Source organism: Sylvia atricapilla, chromosome 1, assembly GCF_009819655.1.
Source record: "Sylvia atricapilla isolate bSylAtr1 chromosome 1, bSylAtr1.pri, whole genome shotgun sequence".
NCBI lineage: Eukaryota > Metazoa > Chordata > Aves > Passeriformes > Sylviidae > Sylvia > Sylvia atricapilla.
This window is the reverse complement of record NC_089140.1, coordinates 121,217,429-121,240,717: the sequence shown is the minus strand read 5'-3', so window position 1 is coordinate 121,240,717 and position 23,289 is coordinate 121,217,429. Positions and strand designations below refer to the sequence as shown.

At 34.9% G+C, this 23,289-nt stretch overlaps 1 protein-coding gene across 3 annotated transcripts in view; it reads left to right on the top strand.

Annotated features, from left to right (window-relative positions):
- UBE2W (ubiquitin conjugating enzyme E2 W) overlaps nt 1–22,795 on the top strand; it is a 35,439-nt gene extending 12,644 nt beyond the window's left edge. For 2 of the 3 annotated variants that reach the window (XM_066332378.1, XM_066332386.1), the window contains exons 2-6: nt 5,359–5,450; nt 8,415–8,517; nt 11,026–11,181; nt 12,309–12,384; nt 16,624–22,795. In XM_066332378.1, coding sequence (XP_066188475.1) covers nt 5,359–5,450; nt 8,415–8,517; nt 11,026–11,181; nt 12,309–12,384; nt 16,624–16,637 — 441 coding nt within the window. In that variant the 3' untranslated portion in view covers nt 16,638–22,795. Of the gene's footprint in view, nt 1–5,358; nt 5,451–8,414; nt 8,518–11,025; nt 11,182–12,289; nt 12,385–16,623 lie in introns of all 3 variants that reach the window. The other variant, XR_010745026.1, reaches the window with a different exon arrangement.
- The last annotated feature ends 494 nt before the right edge of the window (nt 22,796–23,289 follow it).

Here is a 23,289-nt window from a genome sequence, read left to right as displayed (position 1 = left end):
AACGATTCATTGTTTTAAATTGGTGAATCTGAAAAGCATTAGAAGATGTTCTTATAAATCATTAGGAAGATGAGGAAGGGGATGAGCCTGTAAATAGGAAAGCAGAGCGAAGATTAGGTGACAAATACTTGAATTGATGACAAAGCCTACTAAACAAAAAGGGCAGATTCAATATCTTTTAGACACTGGATATTAGTCAATCACTAAAATTTAGCTGTGTGAGTTGGTTTGCTTTCTGTTTGAGCAACTGAATCTGAGATTTTTGACAATTCTTTTGAGTGAGTTTCCAGATGATAAGTATTATTTTTGTTTTTCTACTATCAGGTGAAATTTTAACTTCTGGAAATCACTGGACCAAATAGTCTCTGATAGCTATAGCAAAAAAAATAACAGTTAGTAAAGACAATTATCCAAATGGATTTAAGATAAAGAATTGCATTGAATTATCGTGATTTTCTCCTTGTATTGGGCTGTAGCTGTTGTGAAAGGGGAGCAGTAGCTGTATTTTTACTGTGCAAAAATTTTCCACGTGTTGGTGTGACTTTTGAATAAGCATGCAAGAAAAATGTGGTATTAATCATGTGGGCTCTTATTTTTTGTGAAACCATAAAGACCACTTCACATGTTACCAAAGTTGTAGTTGGTTGTTTAGACCAGATGTCTGATTGAGAGGGAATGTTTGGTTCTGTCCAACAGAGTGAACCTTCCAAAGGGTGTTTTGAAGGCAGCCTGCATTGACTTGAAAGTGTTTACTTGAGTAGAGATTGGGAAAGAGGAGATATGAGTTGAAATCAATTTAAAAATGCATTTGTGTCCATGAAGCCTAAGAAAAGTAATGTGATCATAATTCATTCACCCCACCTAGATCTCTTACTGTAAAGAAAATTCTTCCAGTTACACAAGCAAGAGACGAAGTCATGTGAAAAGCTTTTAAGACAACTTCCCTATGTTTGGAAGATGGAGAGGTATCTTTAAGTCCTAAGTTTATGAGATTCTACAAATGAGAGTTAAAATTGTCTGAAAAGTGTCAATCTGTTATATATTTTGTCCTCCTATGGATATTGCTGCTAATTTTCTAGAATGTTGGTGAAAACAAAAACAATAATTCTGCACTCATGGCTGTCAAATACAAAAAAAGCTTTTCCACTGCTGAAACTTTTGTGTTCAAATGTTTAATTTGAGGAACTTGCAGTCGCAATGTGCCTTTTGTAGCTATTGTGTATCTATATTTTATATATGGATATAGTGTGTATACCAGAGTCATGTTTTTTTATGGTACATTTGAGTCTTGAAGCTAAAACTGTGTGCTTAGACTGTGTTGCTGTAAGAAAATTAATGTCCTTTGTAACTTTTTCGGTCAGCAAATACTATTCAACACTTAAGAGAAATTAATTTCAAATTTTTGAATTTAAACTTCAGATGTTTTCTGAATTACTGTGGTAATGAGGAACTTGGTTTCCTAATTAAACTCTATGCATCTAATCTTTAAGGGCTTCATTTAAGGGCTTTTTTTTTTTTTTTTTTTTTTAAATTAGACAGTCTCCTGATAATCCAGTTTCTGTATTAATGAGACACAACAAGAGACAAATCACTGTAAGAAAGAGAGGAAGTAAAAATACAGGTCTTCCTAATATCTGTGGAAAATATCTTCAAGTTTTCTGAGTACTTGTAGCTGCACATGGGGCTGTCTGTGCAAGGGGGTGTCTGTGCAAGTGAAAAGTGATCACTTTTCACAGCAGCTTGTGAAAAGTGATCACTTTTCACAGCAGCTTGTGGAAAGTGATTCTTCTCCTCTCTCTGGTACTTGGAGCACGTCTGGAGTGCTGAGCTCAGGGTGCAGTGGAGGACAGGCACTGGGATCCAGTACAGAACAGACCTTGGGGAACTGATGGGGAGCCCAGCAGAGGACAGGTGGGATGGCTGGGGCTGAACTGTGTCACCTCCAAGGAGACTGGATTTCTTCAGCTCTAACAAGAGAAGGCAAATGAGACATTTTGCTGATGCCTACAACATAATAGGAGAATATCCAGGGAAAACAGAGCCACAGTTGGAAGACAAAGAGCAATAGATACAAATTGGGACATGAGGTAGTTCAGTAAAATACAAAAGAAACATTTTATGCCATGGGTAGTGAAACACTGGAATGCATTGACCAGAGAAGTTGATTTAAAGATTATTTTCTAAGTATTACTTAGTCTCTCTCTTGAACATTTTCTTTTCACTCTTTGAATGAATTCTGATTAGTAGACCCTTTGTGTCCTCTACGGTTTTGTTACAGTTGCTGTAGAGTACTCTCACGTTCTGGAAAAGGTCTATAGACAGCTCTTTGTTATTCTGTACAAAAATAACTGAGTTGATATTTGATTAAAAAAACCCCAATTTTGAAAATGTGTGGTGAAAGCCTCTTAAAGATACTCAGAGATGTTAATCAGATTAGGAATGATTAACTTATATGGTGTGGTTAATGGAATAGTATAGCATTTTGAAATATAGAGTATATTTTATTATTCCAGCTGAGGGGAAAATCCCCCCCAACAAATAATGGGCTTAAATCACTTCTTAAATGTGTGTCTGTTGGTCCAATAGAAGTAATTATCTTTGCATATAAACTGCCTTACTTCTATCTCTAGTGGCAAGATTAATACTTAGGAAGTCTTTGAAAGCATTTTTCTACTTGAATTGGGTAACACTATCAGAATTCCTGTTATTGAGGAGTGGAGAAATCCAGTCATTTATTACAAGATACTTCTTTTGATCTTCAGTATCAAGGCAAATTATCCAGATAGTCAGTATAGATGGAGATAAGAAAGATGAAGTTCTCTTCTATTTCTAATAGCAGTTGTTGCTCTTCTGTCCTGAATAATTTTAGGGTGAGAGCCTCTTTATTTGTGAGGGAGCAGTGCTGATCTCCATCAAGGTGTAGTATTATAGAGATAATGGAATACAGGTCCTTTAGGCATACATAGGATTAGAGAGGTTACTGTAAGGCAGAAGGAAATAATTGGTTTTGTTTGGGATATTGCTCTGAATCAAGAGTAAATCCAGAAGAGTTGTATGTTTCTCCACCTCTAAACCCTTTTTTCCCTATCCAGTGAGGAGTTGTGTCTAGGAATTTACCATTAATCAGAATTGCAGTAAGGTTTCCTGTGCTTAATAGATATTCTTAGTATGGGCTTTTGTGGATTCCATTATTTCAATTATTCCAAATTGCTGAATAGGTAGCCCCTCATGCCAGTGTCAGCAGATGTTTTAGGATCAGAGGGACAGAGCACATACTCTATTGTTGAAGTATACATTTAAATTATATTTTATTTTTGCTACTGGCTTTTTTGTTTAGAAAGGACCGTAAACATAGTATGTGAGAACCAAAAATCTGTGAAACAAGGATATTTTTGCACTAGTGAGATGGGTAAAAGAGTGACTGAGTCTGTGTTAGACTGAAAAGAAGGTTGCTGGAGAAAGGACAAAAGGTGCAAACTTGAAATTACATAGTATTTTAAGTGTTGGTAATTTGAATTTTTTTTTTAGGATACAGAACAGACAAAATTTTCTCTCTTCAAATTTTAAATAAATTCTAAAATGTATTTTAAGCTCCTTTTTATAAAGACAAAGTTGTATAATTGGTCTACATGTATAAGTAAATGGATGTACTGAATTATTTGCTGTTCTTATATATATGTGTTCTTTGCTATTTTGTAACCAATGTTTCCAAATCTCTTCTTTAGGGGAGTTTGAATTTCATTGCCATAAAAGGTTCTCATCTTTGAACTTTTAAAATATTTCTTTACTTGACAAAATATACAAAGGTTGGCTGCCTTTGAGGTTTATTTGATGGTGGTCTGGGGAAGCGCCAGAAAGAGAATTGACTTCAAAACATCTCTGCCATTCAAATTAAGGATTTATAAAATGGTTTCGTAACTTTGCTCCTTTGCATATTAATTCATAATAGTGATGTTGGAAACACTGTTAGTGTTTTCTTGATCTGGGCAGAAAGAAAAAGGTAAATGCTAGGGTTGTAACCTGTTTTTCAATGTGTGAGCAATGTATACAGCTTGTGAAAATGCATTTGGGTTGTTTGTGTTGTATCTCAGTGCCAGGTAAGAACTTTCAATACAGAAGCCCAAGGAAGTTTTCAGGGCTGTCTGATAGAGACAGAAAGTTATTTCAATATTTTCAGAATGTAAATTGTGAATGTATAGGGGCCTTTTCTTCATGAGTTGTGTGGTTGAATTTATTGTTGTCCAATTTAAAATATATTTGATGGGATACTGAATCATTTCTGTGTTGACAAATCAACACTTTATTTTCCTCTGGGATTTTAAGTTCTCCTGGAAAACAGCTACAAGTGTGTGATAAATATTTTTTTTTAAAAAAGTTGGATATTGAATAGAAATGAGGTACTAAATCCTCAAACCATGTATTTTTATTCCTTTGGAGTATAAGATAATTTTTGACTAGTAGTGTGGTTGAAGTGAACTTGTGCATGGTAACATTAAAATCGTTGGCAGGAAGAAGGACAGTAGAAATGAGAGCCTTGAACTTTTTGTCATCTAGGTGGCTTGGAAATGACAAAACACATTGTGTAACTGTTTATATGGAGAAAATTGAGAGCAGTGCCAATGACAGCACTTCACAGAGGTTGCATTTCCCTTGCTCAATAGATTGTTAGAAACTGTTCTGGTAGTTGTTATAGAAACAGCTGGTTTCAGTGACTGATTTATCTCTGTCAAAATAGGCAAAGGATTACCTGAGCTACTGCCATAACACTTTAATTAGTGCTGTGACTCTGCAAGGTCTGAGGTGCAGTTAGTGGAATGTTTTTCATTTGTGTTGTGCAATCCAAAGAGTCTTGTTTTAGTTTTCTGTTCTGTCCTCTGGGATGATGTTAGAACAAGGCAAAGGCTTGCACAGATGCCAAATGAAGTGTCTTAGATTACTTTGAGGAGGAAGTTGTGCTGTTAAAGTCTTGTAGGTTTAATTATAAATCTGATGTTGTTGTGTAAATATGAAATATTTGCTGCTGGCGTAGAGCTCTTATAGGTGTTTTTGTAATGCAACAAATTCAGTTATACCTCTGTGTAGTTTGTAACTTACCAGCTCTTCCCTTTGCAGTGTTGCAAATACAAGTGCCTTTGCATTTTACCCAAAAAGTAAGTTTAAAGCTTGTCATTTATTCTGCCAGTGTTTCAGTTAAATCTCTAGGAGGGGAGTCATCCTTCTTTCTCACCTTTCAATTTCACTTTGTTTTTAGATTGTAAAATAAACTCCTTTTGCCTTTCAAAAACTGATGAAATGTACCTAATGTTTATCGTTGAACTTCATTTAGTTTTTCAAATATTCCATACAATTTCTTTATAGAAACGATTACAAAAAGAACTATTGGCATTTCAAAATGATCCACCTCCGGGAATGACTCTAGATGAAAAGAGTGTACAAAATTCAATTACACAGTAAGTATATATACTGTTTCATTTCTGCTGTCATGCTGAAACCACTAAGTAATGAGAAGTTCTCTTCACACTACCAGCACTTACTCCACGTGACTTTGTGAATTTTGCTTTTAGTCTAGGCAGTGAAACATTGTCCTCCCTAATAAGCATTTTGCAGTAAAGTGTTGAACACTTTCAGGAGTGGGGTAGTGAATTTACTAATTTTTTATTAGGCATTTTACTGTCTAAAAAACTGTCAGTTGGTACAAGCTTCTGCATTTTTTAGAATAAAATTATTTAATTACCTTTCTTAGCTACTAACCTCCAAAACTCTTCCAGATTTATTGAAATAATGGAGTAGCTGGTTTAGAGTTCTGTGATACCTGAATAGTATGTATGTCATAGCTGTTAATTTTCATTATCTTCTTTCTCTAAGGAAAGTGGAGAAAACTTCTTAAAAGGCAAAGTTGTCTGGGTACACTTGTTTGCATTTCTTTCCCTGCCTTGGCTTTCTTGGCAATTCATGAAATGGGAAGAGAAACATGGTAAAATATTCTGTGTCTGTTGAAATAGACAACTTTTTTGGTATTAATCTATTTTTTGATTGATGGAAATTCAAAAGATTCAGACTGTGTTGACATTTTTTTTTCTCATAACTTTCTTAGTTTCATTTTAGAGAAATGTTAAAAACTGAGTACATGTAAACATCAATGAGAGTATGATCTCAGACTATGTTCTGGACTGTGTTATTGGTTGATGGATGCAGCTTAAAACATCGAGCTGAATTCTCATGTTACGTGAGTCTTCTCTGAGACTCGTATATACTGAGTTAAACTCTCACTGCTTTTTAAATGATGCTGGCCTTTGTGATACTTCATGCAAATGTATTTGACTAAAATTGAAATTTTTAGTTTTCTGCAAAAATGAGTCAGTCTAATATTGCAAGTGGTATTCAGTTATTAAAAAAAAACAAAACAAAAAAACCTATTAAAACGTGGAGTAGATGTAAAAGGATCTCCTTTTCCAAAGTACTACCTGATTATAATTTTTGCCTTGTACAACTTTTATACCTTTCAATACCTTGCACATAAAAACTTTCAATTTACTGTCATGCTAGATTTTGAAACTGTCACTGTTTTAGAAGCTTCCTGTCACAAGTAAAATGATTTTTTTTTTCTCTTTGAGGATTTTTAGTATCAGATTGCATGTTTTGAGTTCATTAATCAAGTTACAGTTTGAATTGGTTGCATTAAAATTTTGTGTAGCAATACTTGTTTGAGTTTTAAAGATGTTGAATAAAATAATAGGATCAGATAATGTAACTGGGTCATTTAAAACATTGAGCAATCTTTTATTTTAAATATACAAGGATTAGAAATTTGAGAAGGCTAAACGGTAAAGCACACAGGAAATATGGGTTCTACTGAGTCCTTGACCATAAAAGGAGCAAATGTCCAGACAAAGTTATCTTCTACTTAGTAAAGTAAACTATTTGAAAAACTTGAAAGTGGATGTTCTGGATCACAAGAACCAATAAATCTGAAGAGTATTGGTGCACTGTGTGTATAAATGTAAAAGCAGAAGGCATAAGAAGAGATAAGTGATCTGGAGCGCAGATAGGTTAAATTGAAGGCATCTTCACAGAGTTAAAATAGGAAACATACTTCATCTGCCTTCACCGTGCAGCCATCACTGTGCTGCTGTTGAGGATACATTCCCCTTGAAGACTGTGAGAGCTAGCAATTTATTAAATATGCAATACTTCTCAAAAGCCAAAAACCAAAGCACAACAACAACAATACAATCAGAAAAAATTCCCTCAAAGAGTGATGGAGGGGAAAATAAAAAATGTGCATGACTTTAATACAGAGCGAGAATTTATATTACAGGAAGATGGAGAGGTTGAGAATAGGATCATCAGAGCTGCCAGTTGGAGATGTCAACTTTTCTGAGTACACTACTGTTCTGCAAAATCTCAGCTGTCTCCCTTGGGTTGATGTAAACCATACCTGAGTATTTTTGTGGTCTCTTTACCTTATCGTGTTGCTTAGATCTGTAAAACTCAATCAAAAGGGAACAACCAAAAATGGGAAGGTGATGCTGCAAAGGATGGTATTAAGTGGTCAGCAGTAGAAGTCTAAAATCATAGAAGTTAGATAGCAGAATGTTGCTGTATTTGTTGAACAACATGCACAGCGTCTGGTTTTAGCTGTATTAAAAAAACCACAGTGTAAATCCAACAAAAATAAAACCCTTGCATGCAGCACCACCACCCTCTTCCCCAGCAACTCTGCCTGTCACCTACTTTAATGTAATTATGGTGTAAAGAGCAGAAGAAGAGGAAAAATAATACTTATATGCTGAGGTGTTAGCTTTTTTACAGATTCAAATTACCCTTTTTTTTTGTTTTGTTTGTTTTGATTTAATTTGCTGGGACCTTTTAATTTTTACATTACTAACTTTTCCAGTTTTGGTTCCATTACCTGCAAGATACCATTCAATTTCTTGAGTTTTTCACAGATGTAAGTACAAGATGAGCTTTGCCCTTTCCCCTTGGTTACAGATTTTATTTTAATAAACTGTGTTGATGTTTTCCTTGACAGATGAGTAAAACAACAAAAAAGAGAATGTGTACCAGTTTGTTTCCTTCTAAACCTTTAAGTTTTCAAGCATTTAGGGTTTTTTTTCCAGCTTTGTCATCTCACATTAACAGTCATTTCTTGAGAACTGACGGGTCTGTGTATAGTTTAAGTCATAATTACATTTATAATTTGCATCACTGTGTCAGTGCCTGTGTACAAAACACCAAGCTTGTTTCTTTCAAATACAGGCTTGATGTATTGCTCACCTTTGTGATTGTTACAGTGTTAGAAGTTAGATGGTCTGGCTGTGATTGATTCTTGATTTGATTAGTCCAGTACTCCAGGAGTACAAGTATTAATTTGTCAGTCCACAATACTAACTGCTTTTTCCTGTGTTCTTTAGATGGATTGTAGACATGGAAGGTGCTCCAGGAACGCTCTATGAAGGGGAAAAATTTCAGCTTTTATTTAAGTTTAGTAGTCGGTATCCTTTTGATTCTCCTCAGGTAACTGCTGCCTTCTTTCTCTCTTACTGCTGCCTTCAGGTTACAACTGTATGACGTATGTTGAGTTTGTATTATCCACATAGCCTCATGTCAGCTTCACTTACTTTAATTTATATTAAACACATTGTGCAGATGCCTTTTCTTTACAAATGATTCTGCAGTAAAGTATAGGGCTCTGATGTCTGCTTGGACAGATGGAAATAGTGTAAACCGGAGGCTTCTTTGGTGTTGATATTCATGTCATGAAATACAGAGTAATGTAGGAAGATCCCCTTTACTGAGATGCAGGAGCCAAGTAAACAATAAAGTGCTGCTTCATCCCTTCTTATTTTCAACATATTTTTTTCTGGCTGATTTTTAAGACTCTTGTATCTTCTCTGCTGCCATTGTTAATACAGCTGTATTAACAGTATGTTAATACATACTGTTCTTCTGATAGGGATTCTCGTAGATACATGACGTGCTTGAGAGACCTGCAAATAGTGTTGTAACTGAGTTATGTGATACTGTGTTGCTTTCAAGACAACCTAGAGAACTGAAGGGACAGCAGAACTAGAGACTGTAGAATGTGCTGTTTACATCTTTTCCTCCATTACCTGAGGGAAACATTTCAAAATATGGCTGATAAGAGTAGTGGTTAGCTGTTACCTCTGCTTTTCTGGAAAAAGAAGGAGAAAAGCAAGAGTGCCTTAGTGCTTGTCCTGTCTGTTTCAGCTCAGAGTTCTAGAAGTGATGTCTGCAGCTTCTCACGTTGGTGTTAAAACTGAAGCATGGAGCTGTGAGAAACACTTAAACCATAAAAATTAACATCTTTTTAGGTACCATGATAAACACTAGAATGCTGACTTTCAGTCTTCTACAGAAAAAACTGGCCACCAGAACTGGTACTTCTGCACCTCATCAGGTTTGCAAGGTACTACTTACAGGTGATCCACGAGAGATAGTCAGTTAAATTTGGTTCCAGGTTGTTTCTCTTCATTACCCACCCTGTGTGTGTGTGGCTCTGTCCAATTTATTGTTAAGCAGCAAATCAGATCCCATACATCTACACTGAATTTTATCACAAAAAAACAATTAAAAAATGAAGTACTGGATACTGATTTTTTTTCAATGGCTAGAACTTCAGTTTTTCAAACATTGCTGTACAGTAGGGTCATTCTGCACTACAAACTTCTTGGTCATCATCACCTCTCCTGCAAATCTAGTGACTGTGAGTTGACAGTTTTCATTTGTGCTGCTTTAATAATTGGAATGTTTTCTGCCTGTAAATGTATGTTGTCTGTCATAAAGTGCATGCTTTTACTTACCTAGTCTGTGTAGTTCAGGTTGTCATGTAAAAGTAGGATATTAGTTACAAGTGAAACGCATTACAGGATTATGAAGGTAAGCTCTTCAATGCTTAAAAAATACCAGTTTAAAGAGTTAAGAAAGATCATTCTGCATCCAGTTTCTCGTATGCCTTAGAAACCTGTCTGCCATTTTGCAGATAAATTAAGCTCTCTAATTTCAGTCTCGTATAGGATGAAGGTGTTGCTTCTTAGTGCAGTGAGGATGTGGGTGTGTTGTGATCTTGTTTACATATTTCTATGCATACTTATATAGCTTAAGAAACACTTAAGAAACTGCTGAGTATTATAGTTATGAGTGATAGAGATTTATGATTTTATTGCATAACAAGAGTTGGAAAAGGAGTTCAGAAGTGTAATGCTGATATAAAGATTTCACTTTTACTCTCTTTTCATTGATCCTGAAACAATGATGTGTTTGAGAAAAACTTGATATAAGAGCAGTAGTTGTCAAAATTGTTTTTCTAGCCTTTTTTTTTCTGTGATAGTATCTTAATAGAGAGGACTTCAGGTTCTAAATGCCTTTCTTCATATTCTCCATGTCAAATAAATTTTGTTTCTATTTGAAGTAATGCTTTAAAAATATTTCCTGTTTGGTAACATGCTTTGATGTCATGAGTCCTTTACTTATAGCTAATAAGACTGATGAATTTTAATTTTTTTTCTTCATGCTGGAACCTGGATGAGTTGTCCAGAATTTTATTTCTGTTATGTCCAGGTTTATAGGAATACTCATTTGTGAATTTTGTTGTGCTTCTCGGTGTATACATTGTGGCTTATCAAATCATTAAAATCCAGTGTTTTGGCTAGAGAGCTGTATTCCTTAGGACATGGAAGACTGACACTGCAAGATTTTGCACTGTCTTTGCATTGTTAACTTTGCATTTTTCTATGCTGTATAAATATTAACAGAAAATACCCTATATTTAACCATTCCTTTAACTCCATCTTCACTAGCTATTTAGGCTTCCATTGATTATTTTACATTTCACTTAATAGTTTCCAAAACTGAATTGACCCAACAAGCTAAAGTGTGTTATTTAGTGTAAATGAAAATGGCAGACCTGCTTCTTAAATAAGATTCTATTGTTTTCCCCAAACCAGTACAGTTTTATTTAAAAGTGGGACTATAAATTAGTTATTTTTGTTCTTTTTTTTTTAGGTCATGTTTACTGGAGACAATATCCCTGTTCATCCTCATGTTTATAGCAATGGTCATATCTGTTTATCCATTCTAACGGAAGACTGGTCTCCAGCCCTCTCAGTGCAATCTGTTTGTCTTAGCATTATTAGCATGCTTTCCAGCTGCAAAGAAAAGGTATGGGCTTTTTTAGCACTGTTGAAGTAGAATAAGTAAAAGTTAGTCATTTTCTACTTTACAAAGTAAAATTTTCGTTTTTCGAATTCTAAATTTGGCAAAACTACTGTATCTACATTTCTACTGAGAAAATACTAAGCTAGAACTGCAAAATAAACAGTACAGTAAGTACTTTGCCACTGTTTTCGTGGTAACCTGCTTATATATCATTACTGGAAAAGAGTATTGGATGGAACCCTTCCAGTTGTACTAACTGTGAAGTTCAATCATGCTTCAGGACAATTCTTTGTAAAATCATCCTTCCTCTAAAGGCAGTGCAGAATGACTAGTGAGATATCTTTAGTGCAGATGCTTTTAACTTTGCATCTGTACTATTTCAGTGAGCTTGATAATTTTCATTTCAGGGAAATGAATGGTGCTAAGCTGCTTTTTTGGCACTAGTATGTTAGACCTTTTTGTAAAGAGATCGCCCTTTCACTTTTGACCATTTCTTTCGCAGAGGGCTGTCTGTGGAAATTAGATGTGGTCAGAGCTTGTCCCTATGTGCTATCCAAACATGCCTATTTATTTTGCATCTCAATCAGTCCTAGTCATATATGTAGTCAAAAAACCACCCCAAAATGGCTTTGTATTGTGTTCTATCCTATGAGTTTTGCAAATGACAGAACTTAGGAAGAAAACTGGATCAGATACAAATACTTAAATTCATTTTTTCACCCACTCTAAGCTGAGTCTTAGAATGGGAATTGGATGTAATGCATCAGAATTAGATTCCCAAAACCACAAAGGAATTTAATTTGAGGGGGTTTTTTGAACAACAGCTGTTTCTTGTGAGTTAGTTTCTTTTGTTTGTTTGTTGTTTTTTTTCCTTTTTTTTAAATTTTTTTATCCCCCTATTTATAAAAAAACCTGTTTGATATTTTTTACTATTTTATTTTCTTGAAGTATCTCAAGTAAGAGTTTACCTGGATCTTTAAGAGATTTTTCTTGACCGAAAAGGTCTAGACCTGCCTGTTACCTCATTTTTGCTGCCTTCACATGGTAATCTTTCATAAGCTTATTAAATAGTTCATGTATTACAATATGAGGATTGTTTGATTATTTGTAGGTCTTTTCTTCTGTTGCAGAGGCGACCTCCAGATAACTCATTTTATGTAAGAACATGTAACAAGAACCCAAAGAAAACAAAATGGTGGTATCATGGTAAGTATCTAACTAGAACCAGAAACTTTTAACTTCTTTCCAGGCTGAAGGTAATTAAATTGTAGCAAAGTAGGATAAATGTGTTCAAAGCATTAAACTATTTTTTTCCAATTCAAAGAGTTATTTAAATCCTGTTTCTGAGATACTCTGCTGTGATTTTTTTCTCTATCACATTCAAGTAATTCCTGGGGGAAATTTAAACATTTTAAATTGTAGGATTATTTTTGAATAAAAGTTCTGGTAAAATGTTTCAATCCATGACAGGTTTAAAGTTTGGGACTGGGGAAAGTCCTTGATGAAACTAGGTTTTGCTCTAGTTTGCCCTTTTTGTTATTGTTATTAACACTTTAAAAACTTTTATGTTGTTGAAAAGAACCTATATATTTGTAAACAGCTCTGTGTTTTGATAGACTTCCACTCTTAATCAGAATTTCCAGTATGGGACAGTTGACTGACTTTAAAGGCTCCTAAAAACTAATACTCAATAGTATAGTACTAAGATTCTCCATGGACACGATAAAGAAGAAAAAAATCCACTAAAACTGCTAGTGTTTGCAGTGCTAGTGTTGTGTTGGGTTTTTTTTTTTTTCTTTGTTTGGTTTTGGTTCGGGGTTTGCTTTGCTTTTGTGCTTTTTTCTTCTCTTTCCACGTGTTCTGTGTTTTGCTTTATACTTTAAAGTAAGAAACCTTACTTCTGCCTCAGCATTTGTCATCCTCCACACAGAGCTGCAGTTGGCTGTATGTGCTTGTCTTATCCACTCCATTGGTGAGGAAAGAGAGAAGAGGGTAGAGATGGGCCATGCTTTGTTTCTCTCCTCTCTTGTTAGCAATGCTTTCCTTGCTTTCCCTAGGAAAATTCTGTACAAACAGTAGTTATTGAAAGCACAGGACCCTTCGGAAGGGATATGTCACAGCAGGTAATACTCTATGCTAGTGTTGTACAGAACAGTTGATTCCATTACTGCCTCTTGCTGAAGGTTGCACCATAAGACGTTTTCTGTTTTTCATGGCCTCCCCACTCCAGGATATATTTTGTCCCTGAAGTGAAACCAGAGCAAGTATTTTGAGGCAGTGAGAGTTCATGACTGGAGAGGCAAATTCTAAAGTCTTCACCCCTAAAATTCTTAAGATTCTTAAAAGCCCATGGATGGCCTAACAAGAAAAACTTGATAGTTTCATAATAGTTGCTGAGACCTATGGAGTTCTGACACATGGTAATGTAACAGAATGAAACTGTGTTTCTCATAATGCAGTAATAGTAACTCCAAAACAAGGTGACTTCAGGTACAGTAAGAAAATTGCTGCATGTCATGAGATTAAGGTATAACTAAGAAACTTGGGACCATCATGTGGTTGTTTTTATAGTTGACTCCAAGGATAATAATCATATTTCACACAAGGATAGATTTTTCATCCTCACCAGATTATTCAGCTTTCTTTTCTCTCTCTGTTTTCATGCTCTTGTATGTGTTTGGTACTTCTCCATTTCTAGTTTTGGTTTCTCTGAAATAGTTTTCAGTTTTGGGAAAGCTTTTGTTAGCTTTCTATTTTCACTTGCTAATTATTTTTAAAGAGAAACAGGTAAAGTTCCATTTATTGGCTTTATCTTGTGATTAAAATATGTTCTGTCTACTTCTAATTTGTACTAGTCTCATTTTGGTTTAGAGTAGAAATCTATAAAAGGAGAACAGTCTGCAGATATTACTTTTATTTCTTAATTGTGAAATTCAATTAGTGTTAAACAAGCAAAACAGAAACTTAAATATGAAAAGAAATCTGAGTTACTGATTCTGAAGGTTGCTGTATTATTATGGCTCAAAATCATGGCTTATAGTTCATTGAATGCATATTTTAGTTACTATGAAGTAACTTTGCAGTGTTTTTTTCTGGAAATCAGAAAACCTTACCCCTCCTGAAATTAAGACAGCAACCTAAAAACCAACCTGAGGCTGAAGAAAGAAAATCAGTTCATTTAAATAAGTCATACTGTCTTGATTACAAATTCTTTGGGCTCCCCACCACCTTAAATTCTTACACAAAAAAAATAAAATATTCCTAATATCCACTGGACAAAAATGTCATAAATTATAAGAGTGTTTTCCCATCCAGTTTTGTGCATGTGTCACTTTCTTCTTCTCTCAGTTAACTTTGTTTCTCCTGTGTGGACATAAAACAAGTCTTTAAATTGTCAGTGTTTTCTAAACAGGTTTAAAGACATGATATGTTACAGTAAAATGGGAAGTGTTAAAAGATGCTTCTGTCATGTTTATTTTCTGCTGATGCTTCAACTGTGAAGTGTCATGTATCTAATCTTTTGGTTGAAACACATTTGGCTAGATAAGTGAGGGAAGAAAGAATAATCCTACCCAGGAAAAAAAACCAACTGTCCAAGGGTAACTGCTGTGAGGAATTAAATGCCAGTGCTAATACAACAACCTGTGGAGAGAGATGCAGAGTGGTTCTCTCACTTCTGCTCTCAGCTGCCCATTGGACTGATTTAGCTTTTATGTGATATTTTAGTTCTATGTTTTGAAGAGATAGAAACAAATCTGTCGTATGTATTAATACATACATTTGAAGGAAAAATATTTTTTTCAGTATGTGCCTGGAATTTATTTAACTAGGACTAGAATAGTCCATGGTTGGGAGCTGATGTTAAGCAGACCCAGATGAGCACAGAGTGATAAAGTGGCACTTTGAGACATATGCTGACATACGTGTAAATACGTGTCTGCATTCAACTTAATACAGAGTTTTTAATCTGTCATATCATCCCTGCCCCAACACAGCAGCTTATTCTACAAGCAGAGTTATGGACCTTTGTTTGCTACAAAATTATGTCCTCACAAGCCCTATTTTAAAGCTCCTGATCCTTGATAACTGAAAATATTTCTAGATTGTTTGCCCTACCCAATGTCTGTTTCAACTGTACATTGACTTTCCTGCTGAATTTCAGTCTGAGATTTGTTCATGTTGTGTTAAAGGCAGAGGAAGATCCTCCAGATATGGTTTACTTGGGCATCCAGACTGAAATTGGTTTCATAAAGCTGTTGACTTCCTTTGTTGTTCTCAGGAGGGAGATTCTTTTGGGGGGAGGTGGAAAGGGCCAGCGAGGAGGAGACAAGGGAGGAAGGGAAAGGCAATGGTGTTTGTTTTCAGCCAGCACTTCCTTGCTGCTTTTGGGTTTGGAGGTTGGTTTGGTTTTGGTTTTTTTCTTAGGTGAAAAGTGTTTTCTCTGGTATTTGGCCTAAAATTTTAGTGTACCACTAAAATTTCCATTCTGTCTCTTTTGCATACTTGTCCATTTTTTTTACATGTACAGTAGCCTACTAAAAAATGAAAGAGGTGTTTTGCAAGTAATAACTTTGATATAATATTTTCCCATGAGAATGTAGAATGTTTGAGGCTACATTTTTTAGGTGTGGGAGGGTAACAAGTAAGTCCTTTAAAAATAATCAGGCAGACAGTAAGTTTGCTTTCTGTTAACAACTTAGTATTTACTGCTAGCAGGTGCAAATATACTGCAGGTTGATGTGTGAAGGAGAATGTTTAAAAGGGAGAGCATTAATGGAGCATAATGCGGGAAAGACAGGCATAGAATATGCATTTTTATAGTATGTTCTGTCTAATCACAGTATCTAAAATTTAGTGTATGTAATTTACTTTCAGGTTTAAGATTTTAGAATTCTAGTAGTAACCTATTCTTTTTGCATAAATCTGTCAGCTATTGTTTTTGTTGAGTCTTGATAAATTAATATACATATATGTATAGATATGTGTGTATATATGTATTTACATATAAATGTATAAAGGGTTGAGAATGCATCAGAAACAACTCGCTCTACCAGGTCTTATCCCCATATAGTCCTTACAAAAGAATGTCTTAATTCAGTAACTGTTGTGGATCTGCTGTATTTCAATAGTGTCAAATGTTGAGCATATGATAATTTATTTTCCTGGCCAGTGGCTTTCTAAATATAAAGCATGGAAATGAATGTCATTTTAATAGAGTGTTTGCTAATATTAATCTCCTTGGGGGTGTCTGTGTATTTTGGAAGTTTAATTTTTGATACTTTTTTCTCCCTGAGTCTTTATTGAACAAAACAACAGAATTATTCAATCAGGGTATTTCCTGTGCATGTTACTGTCTTCTAGGAATTGTTTCTGCCTATCGCACCTTGCTAATTTGGAATTAGATGTCTATATGTTTTCCATAAATGCTCTTCTTTTATTTTAAAGATGACACATGTTGATGCCACCATTTTGTGATCCTCGTAGCAGAAGATAGTCCTACTGAGAAAATGAGCACTTTGATCATTCAGTCTTTGAACTTTAACCTTTGACTGGAAGTGACCTATAGGCAATGAAGACTACTTCCTTTGACTGCATTTTTACTAGTGTGCATTCTGGGCGCATGTTGATCGCTGGTTCAGTCCATGCAACTGACATGCTTTTATTAGTCATACAGTATTAATGCAGGTGTCCAGAAATGTCAGAATAATTCCATTATTTTTATTTTAAGCTTTTGGAAGAATTCCAGGTCTTCATATATTGTGCAATAACACTGAGCTCCTTGGCGGTTTTGGTGCATCCATTGCCGGCAATGGACATTGTACCAGGGAAAGGTTTTGCTCCTGCCACAAAAAAGATTTACGCATGACAGAGCTTATGAAAGTTTTGGATGTATTTGGATTATAAGCAAGGGATTGACAATTACCTTAAATCCAGCCCATTCTTTTATATTTGGATTCTATGCACTGTGACCACAAAACTAGCAGCATAAGTTAACATGCCTAGCTGAAGGACTGTAATAAGATCATTATGTATTTATTAAATTGTTTATCTGCTGTCAAATTGTTTTGACATGGGCGGTTTTTCAAGTGACATTGGCAGAGAGGTACAATGTTATCCCTATGGTGAAATAAAACTACTTTTTGTATATAGTTATTCATATCTCTGAAGCAAAGGTATGAGTAATTTAGGGTATGAGTGATTGAAACATGAATTTATTTTGGAGATAGAGGATGGCAGTGATATAACTGAACTTGCTGCAGTCCATAATTGGGCTTGTAATTTGTACTTTAGAGCTTTTTCCAAATAGATTGCACACTGTTATTTCCTGCTAGCCATCAGCATGAGCCCTACTGCCTACACCAATATTTCATTTATTTATGTGTTCGAAAGCAATCCATATAACATTTTTTGTTTGCATTCACTGTTTCTTTTGTGTTGTATGTCATGTTTGAATGTTACAAAACAATATTTTGATTGAAAAGCTTTGTCAGAAGATATTTTCATGTAAATTATTTCTTTATCTTGTAAGCATCATCTTGTCTTTTAATCCTGTATTATAAAAAGAAAAAAAAATACATTTTTGACAGAGGCTTAAAGTTTTCACAAATAAGTGTGGACCTTCTTATTTAAGTTTAGACTAAAGTATATTTTCTTAACTTGCTTGTCCCACGTAGCCATGCCAATTTTTTCAGGCTTTTCTTCACCAAAAAAGGGGGAAAAGTCTAAAATCAGACATTTTTCTGTGGAGCAACATTTATTGAAATGATAGTTGTTCTCAGCACTCTGTAATATTTTGATACTGCAATTAGGTTGTCTTTTTAGGAAGCACTTTTATAAACTAAATACCTTTACACATATGCAAAATTTCTATGATTTTTTTTACTGTTGCCTTACTGTTGCACTCAAAAAAAAAAAAAAAACGAAAACCAACTCAAGCAATTAATGCATGAATGTCTAAATCAAGTAATAGTTTGATGTAAAAACAAAAGAAAAAAAATCCCTAAACCAAATCCACAGTGAGTAACTACAATAAAATCAGAAAATTGGCTGAAAAGACTGATTTTTTTTTTTAATCTACTGTATGATAACTGATGTTTTCTAGCCTTGTACATACTCCTCTGTTACCTATTGTTTAAAACACTTTAAAAAAAGTATAGATGCTTAACTCAGGGTGGATAGAGTTTAGATGGATTTGCTTCAGAGAAGTATTTTGTACAGCATCAGAACTGTAGATACTGGCAGTGAAGTGAGGCTACAATATACTTGAGGAACTGCTTTTTTTTTCCTACTGTACTGAAAATATCTCTTGGCCTTTAAAACTCAATGGTAAAATCTAGCTTTGGATATAAATTTGATGTGTGTATATATTTTCACAATGAGCCTTGGAAACATAGAATTAATTTTCTTTTAAGAGGCAAAAAATAAGTAGTTTTAAACAAAAGAAATACTTATGCTCTAAACTTTTTGTTTAGCAAAATTTTATTGTTGTGAGATCATCAAACTGGTTATTTTTGGAAATGGTTCATATGAAAGAGCAGTAGTCCGATACTTAATCTGTATAGTCTTTTTCACTGCTCTGTATTAATTGAAACAATTTAGAAATTAATGTATGAATGCTTCACAGAATGGATCCTATCACAATAGTCCACAGGAAAGAGACCTTAATGTGACCAGGTAATGTCTGAAGAAAAGGCTTATGTACATCTCTGATTCAGTTACCTTTTCATACAGTGGCATGGGAAACTACAATACATGGTTTCAGAGAAGCTTTATGACATACCATATGTATTTTGTTGAAGATGGGTTTTGTAGTGCAAAGCATTATACATTTTATTGACTTGTGCTATCACATGGACTATAGTGAAGTTAAATAACCAAATTTATGCTGCTCTTTAATAAACCCTCACCCCCTATAATATACTTGGATCAAGAAAATGCAAGGTATATTAGGAGAGAATGTACCTCAGGTCTTACAGTTTACAGTAGAAATGCCTCGTTGGTTCTCTTGTAGACCTGTGGGTAAGTTCACCTATATAGAGAGGGCCAAGACAAAGCTTATATACCACTCAAGCCCTCAAAATAATGCAACTATTCTGACAATGCTATGATGTCCTGAAAAAGGGCTTGAATTAGATGGAGGTGGTGCCATCCTTTCCCAAGGGTGAACCCTGTGTATGTAACTTCCTTTCAGTTGGAATTTCTCACATGGAATGGTTACAGAATTGGCTTGAAACTATCTTGCTTTTATTTTGTGTCAATATTCATGTTGTTAAACACTTTGTTTTGTGTTTAGTGTCTTTATACTATAACACAATAAATTCTTGTTTTAAAATAGATTACTACCCTTGAATGGAAATACGTGTGGACCTTTTAATGATGAAGTGCAGAAGCACAGTTCCTTACAGTCAGCCACTCTTAAGACAAAGCTCCAGTCATTTTAAAATGTTGTGATGCATATCAGAGGAGGAATTTATATAACAGGAAGGAGGTGTTTCCTCAGTCTCCAGAGGGTGTCTGTTGTAACAGCTGAAAGAATTAATTAAAAAAAATCACTAAGATGTAATGCTTTCATTTCTCAAAGATGAGCAAAGAGTTGTTTATCACGTGTTGGGTTTGTTTGTTTGGTTTTGTTTTGTTTTGGTTTGGTTTTTTGCCATTTGACAAGCACTTAAAATACTTAATGAGAAGTTTCAGATGCAGGATTCTTTTTTGCCTGCAGTGATTGGAAGAGAGTTTCTATTATTTTGTCAGCATCTATCAGGAGTGTTTAATCAAATCTCTTCCTCATACCAATAACTGCTTTTAGTTTTGTACAGTGTTTTGTGGTTTGGTTTTTTTTTTTTTTTCAAGAGACCATGTCTTCTGCTTTGTAAAAGACAAGACATTGCATACTCAAAAGATGTATTTTTATGAAAAATTAAGTTTTTAAAATTAATGTATTTTCTATTGTGAAGATTATTCTAAATGCTTGATTTTTTTTATTTACTACTTTTTTTGAAAGTCTGGCAAAAACCTAAGATGTGAACTGTGTTTAAAGGTGTGCTTTAAGGAGACCATAAAGTTTCCAGGTCAGTAATTAATGATGCTTTAAAAAGAAAGGGGGAAAATGCTAAATAAATTCTAATTAAATTAAAATGATTGAAAAAATGCAGCTGTAGAGTTTCAAGGTTTGGAGGAAGTCAGTATAGTTTTTGTCTCCTCTGCTAGAGCAATTGAGCATTATGTTGTGTTTGCATGCTCACAAATCCTGATCATTCTAAAGGATAGGTTTGAATGAATTTTCTTTTAAAACCAGTTACTTTTAATCCTTATCACACAGTCCAGTGATATCACACAGTCCATTTGCTCTAATACACAGTGGTACATGGGTGTGGAAATGAATAAGGAGAATTAAGCTGTCCCAGTGATATTACATCTTCAGCTGCAGTCACACAGCAGCATGGGAAGAGAGACTGGATTTGGTTCATGTGCCAGGTACTTGTTGGCCTGTTGTTTCTAGTACTAATACTAAATTTCAAAACCTCCTGGCTTTAAAATGCCTTTATAAAATTGGAAAAGTAGAAATATCATGAACCTTCCTTTACTATAAAATATATTTCAGAAATACAAATTTGAAAATACTTAGTCTCTGGTTTTTTTTATCTTTTTATCTGTTCACTCTCCATTTCTTGTGATTTTTTTTGTACTTAAAATGGTGTTACAGGAATTTCATGCAGCTGATTCAATGTAGCAACTTCCCTCTGGAGCTACATAAAGTGATTTTATTTTAATTACAAAATAAGAGCATTTCAGTAACATTGTAGTTCCAAAGTAATTTCTGTCCTCGAGTATATAAGCGAAACCATACAGGTTTCTTTCAGATAATTATTTTGTATTTAAAAACCAAAAATAAAGTGGAAAATCAATTGACTGTGCAGTGTATATAAGTCTAGAGGTTGGATTTATAAGCTTGTGTCCATAGTTTCTAACATAATACTTCATAAGAGCTTTAATGTGTGACTCAGTGGTAGTAGGTTAGATTGTATTTAACTCTCTCTACTTCGCATAGGTGCAATGTGCAGTGTAACTTTGTCTTTTGAAGTGACATTTTTCTCTTGACCTCTGCTGGTGAAGGAGCTGCTTACAAGAGACTCTTCTGAGTAGGAATCCAGTGAAGAATTGAAAACCATAATGATGGCCTCAAAGAAAGATGTTACAATCTGAAATCCTGTAACACTGACCACAGTTGTTCTTCCCTCAGCTGGCCTGTTTTTTGTTATTTAAAATCTCCATGATAAGACCTTAAAACTTTTGTCCTGCCTTCATCAATTGGGGAATCTGTTTTCTTCAAGCCCTTTAAAGTGCTTTGTGCCAAGTAGGTCAGGATTAAATCTGTTCAGATGAACATTCTGGACCCTTTCTCTTCCTAGGGCTACAATGTTATCTGGATGCTGCAAATGCAGTTCTCCAGGGCATTTAATCCTTAAAGATAAAATCAAGCATGGTTCCTCTATTACCAGAGAAAGAGGAGTTTGTACTCCTTCCTTTCTGGTCTAATGATTTACATTCCTACCTTGCATCTTTATTCTTGAGTCTGCACTGAGATGATTTAACATGATATACCAGTAGGAAACTGACTTAAGAAAAGGTGAAAATCTTTACTCAATTAGCAAATTAGATCAGCTTGCTGCATAAGCAATACTTTCAGAGCTAGTGCAAGAAACGGAAAGCTGTGTGTAGGTGTGGTTTGGATGGTGGGGGCTAAAACATCATTTGTATCATTAGAATTTTCTGCATAATTTAAAATATTAGCAACCTTGTGTTATGCAGAAGCTGAGTTATGTGCTATGAGAAGCCTGAGAGCTGGAGGCCTGAACTGCCTGTAACAGTCTATGGCAGGGGACTCTCCTGTCTTTTTAAACTGTTTTCAGTAAAAAAAAAAATTTTGAAGTTGTTCCATTACCTTCAAGTGATCCGTTACCTCTCCATTTAGAGGCCTTGAGTTTTAGTGCTCAGGAACAGGTTGGATTTTTGTGTTTTGGTGGGCATTTTTTTTTTTTGGGGGGGGGTTGTTGTTGTTTTGTTTTGGGATTTTTTTTTTTTAAATGTAGCAAGCCTGTAGTCATTGTTCTATGAGTATATTTTTAGTTAATTTTTATCAGATCAATGTTGTCAAACCTTAATCAAATATAGTTACAGATGCAGTGAAACTTCAGAAAATGCCACTTATTTTCCAGAAGGAAGGGAATTATGTTACAAATCAAATGTTCTTGAGATTAGATAAAAAGCCAGATGTATTTACAGTTGTTTAACACAGAAAACGTGTCCCAAGTCTCAGAGGTTTCATTTGTCTATTGTATACTTCAAGAACAGGATTCTTGCACTCTGGTAGGAGGTTTTCAAGACACAACCACACTGGTTGCCACCTCATCCCTTCCTCAAGGAATGAGCGAAACCTGGTGGGTTTGATCTGTATTTATTTGTGCTGGGTCAATGAAGAGTGTGTGACAGCTATTATTCTGACCGGTGATGAAGTGTGAATAGCTCTTGAGTCTCTTGTTCTCTAAACTGTCCATATGTCTGCAGAAAACGTTGTTAGCTATGTTTCACATGCACAGAATAAAGTACATTTTATTTACTTGGTGTAGACAATTTATTGAAGATCAGAACTCTGGAAGATGCAGTATAGAACGTATATATAACTAAGTAAATAATTGACCAAGATAAGTCATCAAATCTCCAGATGACTTAGAGTATATCAAGCCTAAAGTCTTGATTTACATGAGGTTTTAAATCTGTGGGGCTTGAGGTGAGGGGAGAAATTGAGGACATCATCTTGCACTGTTATCTTCTGTATCACGCTTGGTTTTGGACTGTAACTCTTTTAATCTCTTAGGTATCTGTGTGTTGTCATCTGCTCCAAGCAGTAACTACTATCTTCAGTGTTGTGCTGGAGTAACAGGTGACTCTGTGTTCCTTAAATAATAATGATCCAGACAGTCCCGTATTGGGAATGATTTTTCAAATGCTCCTTCAAACTCATTGTGGCCAACACAATGAGGATACCACATGGAGATAGGCTATGCTCACAAAGTAGAGTGGGAGGGAGAACAATCAGTTCTTAAAGTTTTA